This window comes from Chinchilla lanigera, unplaced genomic scaffold (genome assembly GCF_000276665.1).
Source record: "Chinchilla lanigera isolate Chin_1 unplaced genomic scaffold, ChiLan1.0 scaffold00102, whole genome shotgun sequence".
Classification (NCBI taxonomy): Eukaryota; Metazoa; Chordata; class Mammalia; order Rodentia; family Chinchillidae; genus Chinchilla; species Chinchilla lanigera.
The window spans coordinates 7,050,086-7,066,457 of record NW_004955503.1 but is presented as its reverse complement, the minus strand read 5'-3'; the positions used below and the strand labels follow the sequence as shown (position 1 = coordinate 7,066,457).

At 37.9% G+C, this 16,372-nt stretch overlaps 1 protein-coding gene across 1 annotated transcript in view; it reads left to right on the top strand.

Moving 5' to 3' along the window:
- Window positions 1–387: 387 nt before the first annotated feature.
- The window catches only part of Xkrx (XK, Kell blood group complex subunit-related, X-linked), a 28,871-nt gene continuing 12,886 nt past the window's right edge, over window positions 388–16,372 (top strand). The window contains exons 1-2 of the mRNA XM_005406943.1: window positions 388–1,656; window positions 5,947–6,215. Coding sequence (XP_005407000.1) covers window positions 1,322–1,656; window positions 5,947–6,215 — 604 coding nt within the window. The 5' untranslated portion in view covers window positions 388–1,321. The remainder of the gene's footprint in view (window positions 1,657–5,946; window positions 6,216–16,372) is intronic.

Below are 16,372 nucleotides of genomic sequence, written 5' to 3'. Positions count from 1 at the left end.
ATGTTCAGCCTTCCCTTTGTAGCAGTCTTGCTTGAAAGGAAAACTCTGGCACAATTGCTTCCCAGGTTACCTTTCTTGTGACGGTAACCAGAGGGCAATAGGACCCAGGGAGGCTCAACCCTGAGGCCAGGGCAGACACACCTGTCTAACCGCGTGGGTTGAGCTAGCGTGGGAACCAGTCTCTCAAGGGAGGGTGGGGTAGAAGTGGGTGACTACTGTTCGTGGAGAAGAGGGAAAATGTGGTTCCCTCCTGGTTTGTGGGTCATGATGAGAAGTCCTTCTGAAGAGTAGCCCAAGCTCCTTTTTGCCGTGCCTCTCCCAAGGAGCCTCCTTTGGCTGGTCGTCCTGGAACTCTGTGGCCGGTGTTGTTTGGCCCCAGCAGCCGCCCCCGCTCTCCAGGTGCCTTAGTTCCCGAAGCCGCTGCCCTCTTGCTGCTAGACCGCCGACGGCGTCCAAGAGTTTAGCAACCTCTGCCCAGCCACGTTGGCGCTCCGCGTGTTGTGCCTCTCACTCGCAGTTTTTCCGAGCAGAAGCCCCTCCAGCGTTTTCTTACCCTTTTTACTGCCCGCGCGCTCGGCTTCTCTCCCCCAGACTATGCTCGGTCGGGAGCGGAACGGTGGCATTGCTCCTGCCCCAAGCCTGGCTGTCCTGAGGGCGGGGCTTGGGGAATCCGAGGAGCCATCCTTAGAACCCTCGAGTAGGCGCCATCCGGACAGCGCGTGGGTGCGCTGGCGAGAGAACCAGCTAATTAGACAAAACTTAGCTGTAGCAGTAGCTTGGGTACCTAGATGTTGAACTGAATCTCTCAGGGGACACTCACGCTGCGCCCTCTCTTCTGCCCTGGCTCCTTCTCTGCTGACCTTAGAAGGCACACATTAGCAGAATTCCTCACAGGGAACTGTTTATAGAGCAGTATCCCCACTGAGTGGCTACCTCCTTGCCTGGGGGGTCGCTGTGAAAGGAGCCTCCGCGGAAACAGCTGTTCCCATGCCTCTTCACACGCCTGCAACTGGACTCCAGGCTCGGCGCTGGGATGCTTGATTTTATCTTGTTCAAGTTTCTCAGCACAGATGTTGACAACTGGATTTGGAGGCCAAGCAAGAGTCAAGTTCAAAGTGGTACTCCGGGGCTCTCCAGTCCAGACTCCAATTCCAACTGAGTCTAGAAGAGATGGGTCTCCTCACTAGCTGATCTTGCTTCTGGAACTCAACTTGACAGAGCTAATTTGACTGCTACTTGGACTGCAGTGGCTACAGGGTTCTTTGGGGGATGGCTCGGGGGATGCTCTGAACACTAGAGCGCAGCACTCAGAATCTTCACAATGGATAGAGTTTATGAAATTCCTGACGAGCCAAACGTGGATCCGGTTTCATCTGTGGAGGAAGATGTCATCCGAGGGGCCAACCCCCGCTTTACCTTTCCATTTGGTATCCTATTTTCCACCTTTTTGTACTGTGGGGAGGCTGCATCTGCCCTGTATATGGTTAGAGTCTATCGAAAGAATAATGAAACATTCTGGATGACATATACATTTTCTTTCTTTATGTTTTCATCTATTATGGTGCAGTTGACCCTCATTTTTGTCCACAGAGATCTGGCCAAAGATAAGCCGCTATCATTATTTATGCATCTAATCCTTTTGGGACCTGTTATCAGGTGAGCAATTTTTTAATCTTTCCCCACCTAATCTAAACAGAAAAAGATGATGCTAATATTTACTAGACTGATACTATGCCTCTGATCTAATTGATTCATCCATTCCCTCCTACTCTTAGCTTCCCTGTTTACCATCCAAAATAACTTACCTAAAATTTTAACTGCCACCATGATGAACATGTGGTATATGCCTGTGTTCCCAAACTGTGAATGATACCATCAATAGGACTTCTTTAGGCAATGCTTGCTGTCTGACTTTTCGTTATAGAAACTGGTATGGAACCAACAGATGTGGTCACCCTGTGTGCACAGGACATAGAGCTACAGAGTTATTTTTTTGTGTGTGTGGTACTGGGGATTGACCCAGGGCTTTAGGCATGCTACACAAACACTCTACCCCTGGGCTACAACCCCATTCTGAGAGTGTGTAATTTTAACTCTGCATTTTGGATGTTCTTTAAATTGGAATAAAATTCCTTTCTGATTCCATCCCATCCCATATTGAGTTTTACTTTGAGCTCATGGACAAAAGCTGCTGCTATTTTTAAATTTTCCAGTTATTTGACATCTACAAAAAAATTTTTAAGACATCTGCAGTGTTCTGGTACCCAATATGATATAATTCATTGTTCTCTCCTATTTCTATCTTCTAGTTCATTACTGTCCTGTTTATCGCTTTGTATATTTCTGTGATAATGATACATACTTGGAAGCAGGTAAAGGAAGGTAGTTCATCTATCTGGATGCAGTACCATGGTATATAGTATCAGGTGTTCCTATTCAAGTTCCTTTGAAAGGATGAAAATAAAGGGAGACAGGTGTCTGTATCATCAGTCTCATCTGGATACTATGAGGAATTCAAGGTGGAGCGGTGTTGCAATACTTATGAGATCAGGAGGGAGGAATGGACCAAGTTTGTCATGATTGCAAGAGTACAAACACCTGCAGTAGCTGAGGGCGATGGGTCACTTTTGATGCTGTAACTGGCAATAGGAAGGTATCTCAATAGAGGATTATAAATGGACTGTGAAACTGATAAACGATGGAACTCCCCTCTTTATAAAATTTTTTTATCTGTAAATGTATATATATATATATATAGTTTTTATTTCTCAATTCTATCTCCATAAAGCTTAAAAAGTACAGTACTTACAGTGTAGTTTTAAGTGGAAAAGAATTGGTTAGGGTCTATCACAGAAAATAAGCCTAAAAAACAATGGTAAGGAGTCAGGAGACCTGGTGTCTAGTCCTCTCTCTCACTGACTAGTTGTGTGTCCTTAGTCAAATCTCTGAAAATGCCTTGGGACTCGGTTCCCTCATCTGTAAATTAAATGAGTTGGACTACATCATGAGTCTTAAACTCTAATCTAATTGAGGCGGCCAGGCAGGTGTCATAAATGAGTGAAGTGGGCCAAGTATGAGAAATCTAATAATGTCATGCATGATGATAAATGAGAATGAAGTCTCAGTGTTAGAAAAAGGAAGAATAAGTACCATGGCAATTTTGAGCCCATGACCTGCCTACACAGGATTCAGCCACTCTACAGGTCTGGCCCATTGTTTCAGTGTTGGGATTTAGACCTAGTATTGCCATACCTCCTAACTTTATAGGAGAACCTCCTGAGATAGGATTTTATAGGAAATATCATGATTTTTAGTTTTGACAAATGACTGAAAGCAACACAGTATGGACCAAGCTACACCTACTGGTCACATAGTGACTCAGCTGGTCATATGCAATCTTTAGACTTGGTGATCTACAGGTCCTTTCTAGTTCTAAATATTTGAATTGTAATATATTGAGTTAACAGATGAAGAACTTTCAACATGCAAATTCTAGCAAGTACCCAGCACCCAGCTTTGACCTTTCTCTGTCTCTGTCTTTGTCTGTCTCTGTCTTTTTGCTTTGTAGCCTTCCAAACTATCTTTGATCTGCACTATCTATATGGAGCATTGTTCACTGTTTTTCATTTTTCTTGTATAACTTCCATTAGAAATGATTGGGAAACATTTATAACCACAGTCACCAAAGTCTACAACAGGGAAAATGTTAAAACTCAGAAATCATATTCTTTATATGCTTCTTTTAGGGCCAATTTTTAGGTAAATAAAAATTTTTAGGTAAGTAGGATTAGTGCTATCAGGCATATGAAGGTGTTTGTAGGGTTAGCTCTCTTACATGAAATGCAACCATTCTTTTGGAAATGAAAATATACTCTTGGTTTATTGAAGCTTATAAAGAAGGCAAATACCCTCACATAAACCAATGAAGAGCCTTAAGAATAGAAGCATACTAATATTAACTGGAGAATTTTTATGCCCGTATCTTGTATTCTGAGTAACTACTTTAAAGATAATAGTATGCAGTGTATTAATTATTGTTATTCTCCTATCAACTTGTCATGAAATTTTATTTTCCCTTTTTTTCCATAAAATAAAAAAAGAATAGAAGCATAAACAGAATGCTCCATGCCACCACCTCCCCCAATATAGCATTAACAATAGCATGGATGGGCTAGGGTTAAAACCTAAATGTTTTGTTGCAAAGGTACTTGAACATTCTCCTTAAATAGGAAGAGAATGTTGCTTTTTCTTCTTGGTTATTTCTTTCCTTCTTTTTCTCTCCCATGACTTAGAGTTTGTCTTTAGAAAGTGGAAGTTTCTACCTAACACTTTGGACTGCTACACATGAATCACTCTTGAGGAGATCGTATGGAGAATACTGGCCAATACATGTTCCAAAACATCCTATCAGGGACAAAAACCTAGAGAGGACATAAATCTCTGAGCTTATCTTTGATTTTTTTTTTGTTAAATCATATTGCTGTTATTATCCTCTTTTCATCATTTCTTACCCTGTATTTTTTTCTTCTCTTTCGTTCATTTATTCACCAAATATTTACCAAATTCCCACTGTGTGATAGGAGATATAAACAAGATAAATACAACCTGTACCCTCAGCCTATTGGGAAAAATGGCTTCATTTCTACCACAGGTGTTCTTACTTGCCATAAGAAGCAACTCACAGTTTCCGTTCATTTCAGGGTGAGTACGGGAAGTGGTAACTCAAGTATTCCAAAACAAGATATTCTAGTTGCTTCTATTCACAGCATCAGAACTACTAAAGACTTCTGATTGTAAAGGGTAGATGGAAAAGGAACAGCAGAAAGTGTGGTCTTTTTGCTATTTCCAGGATGATAGATTCTCACAAGGATGTTTTCCTCTCTGTAAAGGATGAATCAGGTGTAAAAAGCTGTCCAAAATAGGTCAAGAGACACAAAAATGGGGCTTTCTTACAAAAGCAGAACCTGAAAACCATGATTATGGATCTAAATGCTTTGAATAAAGAACACCTTAAGAATTTAAAGTGTTATGAAAACCAAGGCCTTCTAGAGACTCCATCCTTCTCTCTGAATATAATAGTCTCATAATACTTTTGTGTTCAAAGGACTTTTTAAAAACCACAGACCTATTCTTTATTTTAGGGAAAAAAATAAAACAAAATTTTATAACAAAATAATAGAAGAATAGCAACAGTTATCTCATTATGTATCATTATCTTCAAAGTAGTTACTAAGAGTATAAGGTATAGATATAAAAAATTCTCCAAACGATATTAGCATAAACCTTTCTTTTCAATGAATTAAGAGAAACTAGTAGTATAACAGTCTTGTATTTTTTCTGTTTTCATTTCCTTCCTTTCCCCTTTCCCCCACCCTAGTTCCTCTTTCCTTTTGAACAGTTTCTTCCCATTTCACAATATCTATTGTACATTTTGGTCCTTGTTTACTCTTTCAGTTTCTCATACCAGGGAGACAATGTGATGTTTACATATGTGAGTCTGATTTATTTTACTTATGAGTATAGTCTCAAATTGCATGCATTTACTTATAAAGGTCTCAAGTTTATCATTCTTTATGGCTGAGGAGTACTCCATTGTATAAAAAGACCACATCATTTTTATCTATTTCTCAACTGATGGGCATTTGTTTTTTTCCCAAGATCTAGCTATTACAACTTGTGCTGCTAAGGGAAACAAAGCAATTCTGTGTCCTCAAAGAAGTGCTTCTGAAACGATGTTCTTAGGTCAGTCAGTGACCAAACAAATACAAACTTAGATTCAAGTTAACTTGTAGAAGGAAGAACCCTTTCACTCATAAGCAACCCCCCAGGACAGAAGTGAGGAAATGGTAAAAAGTAGCACAACCTCCCCAAGTATTTCCCTCCTCACTACAACCTCCTTTCCCCGGACAACTTTAGTTAAGTTCCCATAATATTTTACTCCTGCAGATGTTTGGAAGCCATGATAAAGTACCTCACACTGTGGAAGAAAGAAGGGCAGGAGGAGCCCTATGTCAGCCTCACCCGCAAGAAAATGCTAATAGATGGCGAGGAAGTGCTGATAGAATGGGAGGTGGGCCACTCCATCCGGACCCTGGCTATGCATCGAAATGCCTACAAACGTGTATCACAGATCCAAGCCTTCCTGGGCTCAGTGCCCCAGCTGACCTATCAGCTATATGTGTCTTTGATCTCTGCAGAAGTCCCCCTGAGTAGAGGTGAGTGGGGTTAGGAGAGGGAGGGTTCCACTTAAATCAAGGGTCTAAATTAAGACCTCAGTTATTTAATATACTGTCTACTGGCTTTATGTAGCAATTCAAATAAAAATTAAACAAAATTTAAAACATACTTCCTCAGTACTACTTGACACATCACAAGTATTTAATAACCACATGTGTTTACTGACTACTGTTTGGGGTGGTACAGATTTAGAACATCTTCTTCATCACAGAAAGCTCTAATGGACAGCACTAGTAGAAATTCAAGAAATGTAGAAAGTCAGACATCTTAGGACTGTCAGATTTCCTAAACTAGAGTAAACTGTTTAGATTAAAAATATCATAGCAAACCCTCTCTGACCACAGAAGAAGCTAGTAACCCAGCAGGAAGAATATTTTCCATTGCCTAGAATGTTTAAATTATGTTGGTTGTTTTGGTTATTTAGGAATGGCTATCTTTATAGAAGTTCCCAAATATTATCGATCATCAGAATCATGTGATAAAGTTCTTTTAAAATTCGATTTCATAGCTGGTCATGATGGCACACACCTGTAATCGTAGCACTTGGGAGGCTCAGGCAGGTGGATCATAATGAGATCAAGGCTAGCTTGTACTACAGTGAATTCAAGGGCAGCCTGAACTACATCGTGAGGCCCTGCCTCAAAAAACAAAACAAAACAAAATGAGTGAGTGAGTGAGTGAATGAATGAATAAAGAAAGAAAGTAAAAAAGAATGAAATTTATATTCTCTCCCCAGATATGAGTCAAGCTCAAGAGTGTGGGGAGGCCAGGAATCTGCATGTAGAAAAAGTCCTGTAGTTGATTCTGATCAGCCTCATTTGGGAATCACTGATTTAATAATTTCTCCCAACGTCAGTGAAAAGAAAAAAGGGGCTTGAGATGAATACTTTCAAATTAAATTTTTATTTGTATTGATGTATATTTATAATACATAATGATTGCATTTGTTGTGGGGAGTTGGTACATGTACATAACACCTCTTAGTTCTTTTTTCATTCTCATCTCCTTCCTTCCCTCTCCCCTCACTCCATCTCTTAATCCCCTTCCCTTTTGCAAAAGTTCTATCTTCCTATTTTCTATTATCCATATTTTATTTATCTCTTTCTATTTTGCAATTATTTTATAAGAGAAACCATGCAATATTTAATCTTGTGTGTCTGATTTATTTCACTTAAAGTTATAGCCTCAAGGTGCATCCATTTCCGTATAAATGACTCAAGTTTATCCTTCTTTATAGCAGGGTAGTACTCCATTTTGTATAATGTCACTTTTTCTTTATCCATTAATCTGTTGATAGATATATAGGCCACTTCCAAGATTTAGCTATTATGACTTGTTCTACTATAAGTATGGGTATACATATATCACTATAATATGTCTTTAACTCTTTCAACAAGATGCCTAGATTGGGACTAGCTGGGTTGAAAAGGCTGTCTACTTTTAGTTTCTTGAGAAATCTTCATAATGATTTTCATTGTGGTTGTACTAGTTTACATTCCTACCAACAATATAGAAGTGTTCCTTTTTCCCCACAACCTCACCAGCATTTCTTATTAATTACTTGATGACAGTCATATTTTCAGGAGTAGGATGAAATCTCAGTGTTGTTTTAATTTGTGTTTCTATAATGGCCAGAGGTGTTAACCATTTTTTCTTCTTTCTTTTTTTAAAAACTAATGTAATTGGTACATTTTTGACATACATAATGATCACATTCATCATAGGGAATTTGTACCTGTACGTAATGTATCTTAATTATTTTTCCCATTCTTCTCTCTTCCCTTCAATCTTTCGTCCCCTCTCCATTTACAAAAATTTGTTTCTATTTTTTAACTTCCATTTTATTGAAAATTATTAATCACTATCCACTTCCTTTGCTTTCCTCTCTCCCCTGCCTTGTTCCCTTTCCCACTTGTACATTCTCTTCCTACTTCACAATATCTATCATCCATTTGGGTCCTTATTTATGCTTTTGGTTTCTCACACAAGAGAAACAATATGGTATTAGAACATGTTCACCTGATTTATTTCACTTAAAATTATGTTCTCAAGGTGCATCTGTTTACATAAAAATGTCTCAAATTTATCCTTCTTTATGGTAGACTAGTACTCCATTGTATATAAAAAACACATTTTCTTTATCCATTCAGTTGATGATGGGCATATGAGCTGTTTCCAAGATTTAGCTATTACAAATTGTGCTGCTATAAACATGGGTAAACATATATCGCTGTGATATGATATTTTTAATTCTTCTGGAAAAATACCCAGAAGGGCAATAGCTGGGTCGAATGGAACCACTAATTCTCATTTTTCGAGGAATCTCCATGTTAATTTCTACAGTGGTTGCACCAGTCTACACTCCCATCAGCAATGGAGAAGGGTTCCTTTTCTCCGCAGCCCCTCCAGCATTTGTTATTGATTGATTTCTTGATAATAGCCATTCTTTCTGGGGGGAGATAAAATCTCAGTGTTGTTTTAATTTGCATCTCTCAAATGACTAATAATGTGGAACACTTTTTCATATATTTATTTGCCCTTCGTATTTCTTCATCTAAGAAGTGCATATTCATCTCAAATGCCAATTTTTGGATTGGTTCTTTGAATTTGGGGGTCGGATTTTTTAAAATCAGGATTGCATTAAATCTGTATAACAGTATTGGAAATGTGGCTATTTTCACTGCCTATCCAAGAACTTGGGATATGTTTCCATTTTTGATATCCATCTTGATCTCCCTTTTCAGAGTGCTGTAGTTTTCAATACAGAGGTCTTCTACTTCTTTTGTTACATGGATTCCTAAAGTATTTCATTTTCACTGATGCTATTGTGAAATGTGTTGTTTCCTTAATTTGTCTCTCATTGAGTTTATTTGTGTATAGAAATGCTATTGATTTTTGAGTGTTGAAATTGTATCCTACTATGTTACCAAATTTGTTCATTAATCTAGAAGTCTTTGCTGGAGCTTTTGGGGTCTTCTATTCAGAGTATCACGTCATCTGCAAATAATGATAATATAACTTCTTCCTTTCCTATCCTTATTCATTTTATTTCTTTTTCTTATATAATTGCTCTGGCAAATGTTTCCAGAACTGTGTTGAAAAGAAGTGGTGATAATGGACATCCTTGTCCTGTTCCTCATTTTAGAGGGAAAGCTTTCAGTATTTTGACCATTTAGCACAATTTTGGCTGTTGGTTTGTCATAGATGACTTTATCTGATCGAGTTAAAGACCTTCTATTCTAATTTTCTATGAAGTTTTTTTTATCAAGAATGTGTTTTGATTTTGTTAAATAATTTTTCTGCATCTATTGAGCTGATCATGTGGTTTTTATTCTTGGTTCTGTTAATATGGTGTATTACATTTACTTACTTATACAGATTCAGCAATCCATGTATCCCTGGGATGAATCCTACTTGGTTATGGTGTATAATATTTTTGATGATTTGTTGTATTTTATTTGCCAGCATCTTATTGAGGATTTTTGCATCTATGTTCATTAAGGAGATTCACCAGTGATTCTGTTTTTTGTTCATCCTTCTCTGGTTTTGATATCAGGATAATGATTGCTTCTAAGAATGATTTTGGGGGTACTGCTTCCCTTTCAATTTCATTAAAGAGTTTGTGGAGTAGTGGTGTTTGATCGTCTCTAAACTTCTTTTAGACAGCATCAGAGAATCTAGCAGGACCTGAGATTTTCTTTGGTGGTATTTTTTTTTTTACTTCTTTAATTTCATTGACTGATATTGGTTTAGAATTTTTATATCCCCTTGATTCAGTTTTGGTAATTCATATGTATCTCGGAATCTATCCATTTTTAAAATTTCACCATCTTATTTAAGTACAGATTTTCAAAATACATACCAATGAGCTTCTGGATTTCTGAAGGATCTGTTGTGATTTCATATAATTCATTCTTAATTGCATGGATCTGTGTCTTCCTTTTTTTTGATAAGGGTAGGTAAAGGTTTGTCTATTTTATTTAATCTTGCAAAGGATCAACTCTTCAATTCATTGATTTTTGTATTGATTTTTAGTCTTAATTGCATAGATTTCTGCTCTGATCTTTATAATTTGCTTCTTCCTATGAGCTACATGTTGAACTTAATCTTCTTTTCATGTAAGTTTGAGATGCAACATTAGGTTATTTATGTAATCTTGCTCTATTTTTCTGATGAGGGAACTCACTACTATAAACTTCCCTTGTAGGACTTCTTTCACTGCATCCCATAAGTTCCAGTATGTCATATTGGCATTAGTGTTGAAATGTAGGAACAGCCTAATCTCTTTTTTGCTTTCATCGGTGATCCTTTGGTTGTTCAAGAGGGTATGGTTTGTATGGTTTTATTTTCCTGTGTTTATATATTTTTTTGGTTTCTTTTGCCATTTGTTTTCAATTTCATTACACTATGACCTGATAATATGTGTTGGATAATTTCAATTCCCTTGCATGTTCTATGAGCTAGTATGTGGTCTGTGTGAGAAAGTCATGTGTGCTGTTGAGAACAGTTTGTATTCTGTTGTTGGGAGAACCTCTGTAGACATCTACTAAGTCCATTTGTTCAAAACTTTGTTTCAGCTGTGATATTTCTTTGTTAATATTTTGTCTAGTTGACTTGTCTATTCATGACAGTGGTGTGTTGAGGTCTCCCATTAATATATTAGTGTTTATGTGGTTTTTCATATTCATTAGTGTGTGTTTTCTCTTGTTGCATATGTCAGTATTTGTTACCTATGTACATATGATTATTATCTCTTCCTCTTGGATTATTCACTTAACAAGTCTATAGTGACCTTCTTTGTCTCTTCTGATCAGTCTTGGCTTGAAGTCCACCTTGTCTGCAATTAGAATAGCTACTCCTGCTTTTTTCTGGGTTCCTGTTGCATAGGGTATTTTTTCCCATCCTTTGATTTTCAGCCTATGAATTTCTTTTGGAATTAAATATGTTTCTTGTATGCAACGTACTGTTGGATCTTGTTTCTTGATCCATTCTTTTAATCTGTATCTTTTGATTGGTGAATTGAGATGTTTTAACTAATAGGTAGTGACTTGCCCTTGTAATTTTATTACTTTTCTTGTGCTGGTTACCTTTATTTCTATTTAATTTCGTGCCTTGCCTGGTGGATTCATTCTGTTGAGATTACTGGAATTTGTATCTTCATTGTCTTTTTCTAGAATATCCTTCAGAACTTTTTGGAGTGCTCGTTTTGTGGTCATGAATTTTTCAGGTGTTGTTTAGCATGGAAGTATATTATTTCTTCATCAACTGTGAAAGATAATTAGGCACTCTACAACAATCTGAGTTGCAGATTGTTTTCTTTTAGGGCTTAAAATACTTCATGTTCTTGATTTAAGGGCTTGAGTTGAGAAGTCTGCTGTATCCTGATGGACTTTTCTTTATAGGTGATTTATTCCTTTTTTCTTTTGTTTCTTTTCACAGCTTTTAATTTTCTTTTCTTGTGTTGAATTTCTGGAATATTGATTATTACATGTCTTGGTATGGATTTTTTCTGATCATGGCTAGTGGGAGTTGTATATATGTCACATATCTGTATGTCGTATTATTTTTCCAAGCTTGGTATGTTTTTGCTATTACTTTTGTGAAGAGGTTTTTGAGATCCTTCGCGTTGTCTTCTGAGTTTTCATTGATTCCTGTTAATCTTGTATTAGTCTTCTTTGAATTTTCTGGCATCTGTTTGATTTTTTTATGGTCTCTTGGTATTTTAAAAAAGTCTTTCATTTGATGATTGCCAACCACAGCCCTGTCTTCTAGATCTGATAATCTATCTTTATATTGTTTTACTCTGCTGCATATACTTTTAGTAGAACTTTTAATCTCCTGAATTTCTTTTTGAGTCTCTTTTATAGAATCCTGTTCTTTTCTCTGTTGGGCATTCATGGTTTCTATGTCTTCCCTAAGCTCCTCCATTTTTTAACTTGTATCTACTCTAGATTCACTCATCATTTTCTTCATTACGGTCATCATTTCTTTATCTCTGTTTTGTTTTTGTCAAGAGACTTATTGATCTATTTTATTAGCTCTGCTGCTACCATTTCATAAAATTCAGCTGGGAAGCTTTTGATGTCTTCCACCTCAGTGCCCCCTCAATTTGCCTTGGGTAAGTTGGGGATTACAGGTTGCACCTTGCTTCTGTGTTTTCTCATTTTCTATTTTTGTTTTTGTTTTCTGTGATGAGGCTTATAAATTATTTATGGTATGTTGCTTTATTACTGGTATTGAGACCTCTTTAGGAAATGACTGCTTTCCAGAGTTACCTTTTAGGCATAGCTGGCTTTTGGCCTATGAATATGTCCAAGATCCTGCCTCTTCAGTTTGCAGCCTGTTTGACCCAGTACCCTGTTCTTTTGTACTGGGCTATAGCACCACTTATGGTCCCCAGACAATCTAGATATTGGCATGCAAGGAGGACCAGTTGATCACAACAGCAGTGTTACCTTGATTACCTTAGTATAATCAGTAATAACTATGGTACCAATCACAAACTGGAAAATGACTAACTAAAATAACTAATAATTTGTCACCTTTAATCCTATAGATTTATAGTTATATAATAAGATGCAAGACAAATCAAAGAATTATATACAGTAAATTTCCCCTCCATAGAGCAACTTACCCCCTCTTACCGTAAAGCATTATTCAGCCATAATAAGGTATAGTTAACTACCAATAGATTCATAAGGATAGGTGGTACAGGTGTGGCAGTATGATGAAAAAAGGCCAAAAGAAATACATTATGAAAAGTAAAGCAATGGAAAATGTGAAGAATGTGGTAAGATTGATGTAGAAGTTCCTGTTAAGGAGTAAAGGGAAATCAGTGGTATTAACTAACAGTAACAGATGACCACTGAGAATAAGGAAAAATTATAGGGTATGGAGATGAAACTAGAGGAAAAGAAAATAATAAAAAATAGCAAAGGAGCAAGCTGAAAGAGAGAAAGTGAGAAAAGAAGGGGGAGAGAGAGAGTAAAAGGAGGCCCTATTCAAACAAATAAATCAAAGTAATATTGAAAGGGGAGGGGCAAGAAAATTAATGGTAAATCTCCAAACTTCACTGAAGGCAAAAATAATAGTGAAAATACAAAACCTACCAATAGTAGAGAAAAAAAAAGAAAGGAAAAAGAGAAAAGTTCCTATGTATTTTCAGAGGCCTATTTTCTTCCCAGATAAGCAGTCTTCAATCTTACAAGTCACGTTCCTCTTTGCCCCTCTTTATAGTCTGTGAATTTGTATGGAGGTACTCAATTCAAAGGGGCTTCTTTCCATAGTCCCCTGTTTGTGGCAGCTGTTCAAGGTGGGTAGCCAAACCAGGGAAGGTGTGGGGCCTTCTGGCTGGGGATGATGCTGGTTACCAGATATATTTTCTAATGTCTGTACGCCAGGCTCCCAATATGTGGAGACTCCTATGTACTCTCAGACCTGACTCTCAGACCTGTAGATGTTCAGAGGAGAAACAAATGTGGGCAGATTAATGTGGGCAGATTGCTACAAGCCCAGTGAGGGTGGAGTGCACTGGGTGGAGTCTCATGAGTGTCTAGAGTGCTGGGCAGAATAGGCAGCCATTAACCCTTGTTGCTTAACCAGGCAGAGGACTGGCCTATTGTATTAGTCAGGAACTGTGTCTGGAGCACTGGCCAAATGCAGGGTAGGGACTGTGCTGTGCCCAGGGTGCTTAGAACATCCCCGTGTAAACCCTGGTTGCTTGAGGACTGGTGTTAGATGTCAGACAGATTCCGGCGGGTCTAGGGTTAGAGCAGGGCAGTGAGAGATCAGTGTAGGTCCAAGTGAGTCACATGCTGAGTACAGACTCATACCAGACCAGTGCTAGTTCTGTGTGCCTGCCAGATAAGTGTCCCAGTTTGCTTGGGCTCCCAGTGCTGTCTCAGGTGTGTTCAGGATCCAATATTAAAGACTCCCAACTCAGGCAGCAGTTGCTTGTTTTTCAGCTCAGAGCCTGAGAACAAATGGGCAGGTAGGAGGTGGGAGCATGTCTCAGGTCACTTGTCCCTGTTGTGTGCTGGCAAAAAATGCTGCCGGACTGCAGCATTCCTTGTTTGGAAAGGGGACAATGAGGCAAAGGGCCCATATACACCAAACCTATCCTGTGTCACTCTAGTCTGCCACACTATTTGCATCCCACCTCCTATTTGGGAACTTCACAAAATGGCAGTTCCTGTGTGGGGCATCGGCTGAGGCCCCTCACGCAGTCCTGTGGGACCCCTTTTAAACTCCTATGCATATGTTTTGTTTGATCTACAAGTCTCTTCTTTCAAATTAATTTTTGCATCAGGGTGTACATCCCTCCCCTTCTTCCAATTACCTGTGTTTTTAGTGGATTTTCTCTGAATCTCTCCAGTGTGACTCCTCTATTCAGCCATGTTGGATCTCCAAATAATTTTTTCATTATTGGCCATTTGTACTTTGTCTTCTGAGAAGTATCTGTTCATGTCAGTTGCCCATTTTTGGATTGGGTCTTTTATTTGGGGGTGGATGTAATTTTTGAGTTCTTCATGTATTGTAGACATTAGTCTTCTTTCCAAGGAATAGCTGAAAAAAATTATTTCCCAGTCTGGTAGGTTGTCTCCTTACTCTGTTGGTTGTTCACTTTGTTGTGCAGAAGCTTGTCAATTTGATATGATTCCATTTATTATTTCTTATGTAATTGGGGTTCTGTTCAGAAAGTCATTGCCTATGCCTATGTCTTGAAGTGTTTTACCTATTTCATCTTCTAGCAGATTGTTTCTGTTTTAATATTTAGGTCTTTGATACATTTTGATTTTAGTTTAGCGCATGGTAAGAGTTATAGGTCTAGGTTCAATCCTCTGCATGTTGGATAGCCAGTTTTACCAGCACCATTTATTAAAGAGGCTACTTTTTCTCCAGTATGTTTTTGGCCCATTTGTCAAAGATCAGGTAGCTGAATGTGCCTGGGGTTGTTTCTGCATTGTCTATTCTATTTCATTGATTCTCATGATTATTTTCGTGCCAGTGCTATGGTGCTTTTATCACTGTAGCTTTGTAATATAATTGAAGTTTAGGATTAGGATCCCTCATACTTTATTCTTGTTAGCCAGGATTGCTTTTGTTCTTCTGGGTCTATTTTTGGTCCATATGCATTTTAGGACTTTTTTCTCTACCTCTGTGAGGAATGCTATTAGTATTTTAATTGAGATTCCATTATATCTGTACATTAGGTTTGGAAGTGTGGCCATTTTGACAATAGTATTTTTTCTGCCCCTCAAGGAACAGGGAATATATTTGCATTTTCTTTTCTTATTTTAAAGAGAAAAAAGATAAACTATGAAACAGGTTAATAGGACGGTCACAATAGTTGATGCATTAGTTGTTACAGTAGTTGATACATTTCCAGTTTTGAAACAGGTTAGTAGGACAATGAAAATAGTTGATACATTGTCTTGGCAATCTCCTTTTCAGAGTAGTATAGTTTTGGTGTAGAAGTCTTTAACTTCCTTCATTAAGTAAATTCCCAAGTAATTCTTTTTTTCTGGCTATTATGAATGGTATTTGTCTTCGTTACTTTTCTCTCCTTGCTGAGACAAAATACCTAACACCCAAGATGAAAGGAGGAAAGGTTTATTTAGCTCACAGTTTGTGGAGGTTTCAGTCTATACTTGGCTGGCTCCAAGGCAAGGTGGCATATGGCAGATGACAACAGCTCATGGTGGCAGAAGACAGCAAAACAGCAAGAGCAAAGATAGAGGAGTGCAGAGAAGACTTTCTGTTCCTTATATTGTATGTAGGCTACCCACCCTAGAGTGGGTGTAGCACTCACACCCATTATCCCAGCACTAGACAATGAATCAATCACAAACTCTAGAGTCATCCACCTCCAAAAAGCACCCCCCTGACCACATGAGGCTTTGGGGGGAACATGCAGATACAAACAATAACAGTATTTTTTAACCTATTTCTTTCTAAGTGGGTTAATTATTGGTATATAGGAATGTTATTGATTTTTGGATATTAATTTTGTGTTCTGCTTCACTACTGAATTTGGTTATTAATTTTAGGACTCTTTTTGGTGGAAATTTTGAGTCTTTTATGTAAAGGTATGCTATCTTTAAGTAATGATAATTTGACTACCTTTTCTCTATAG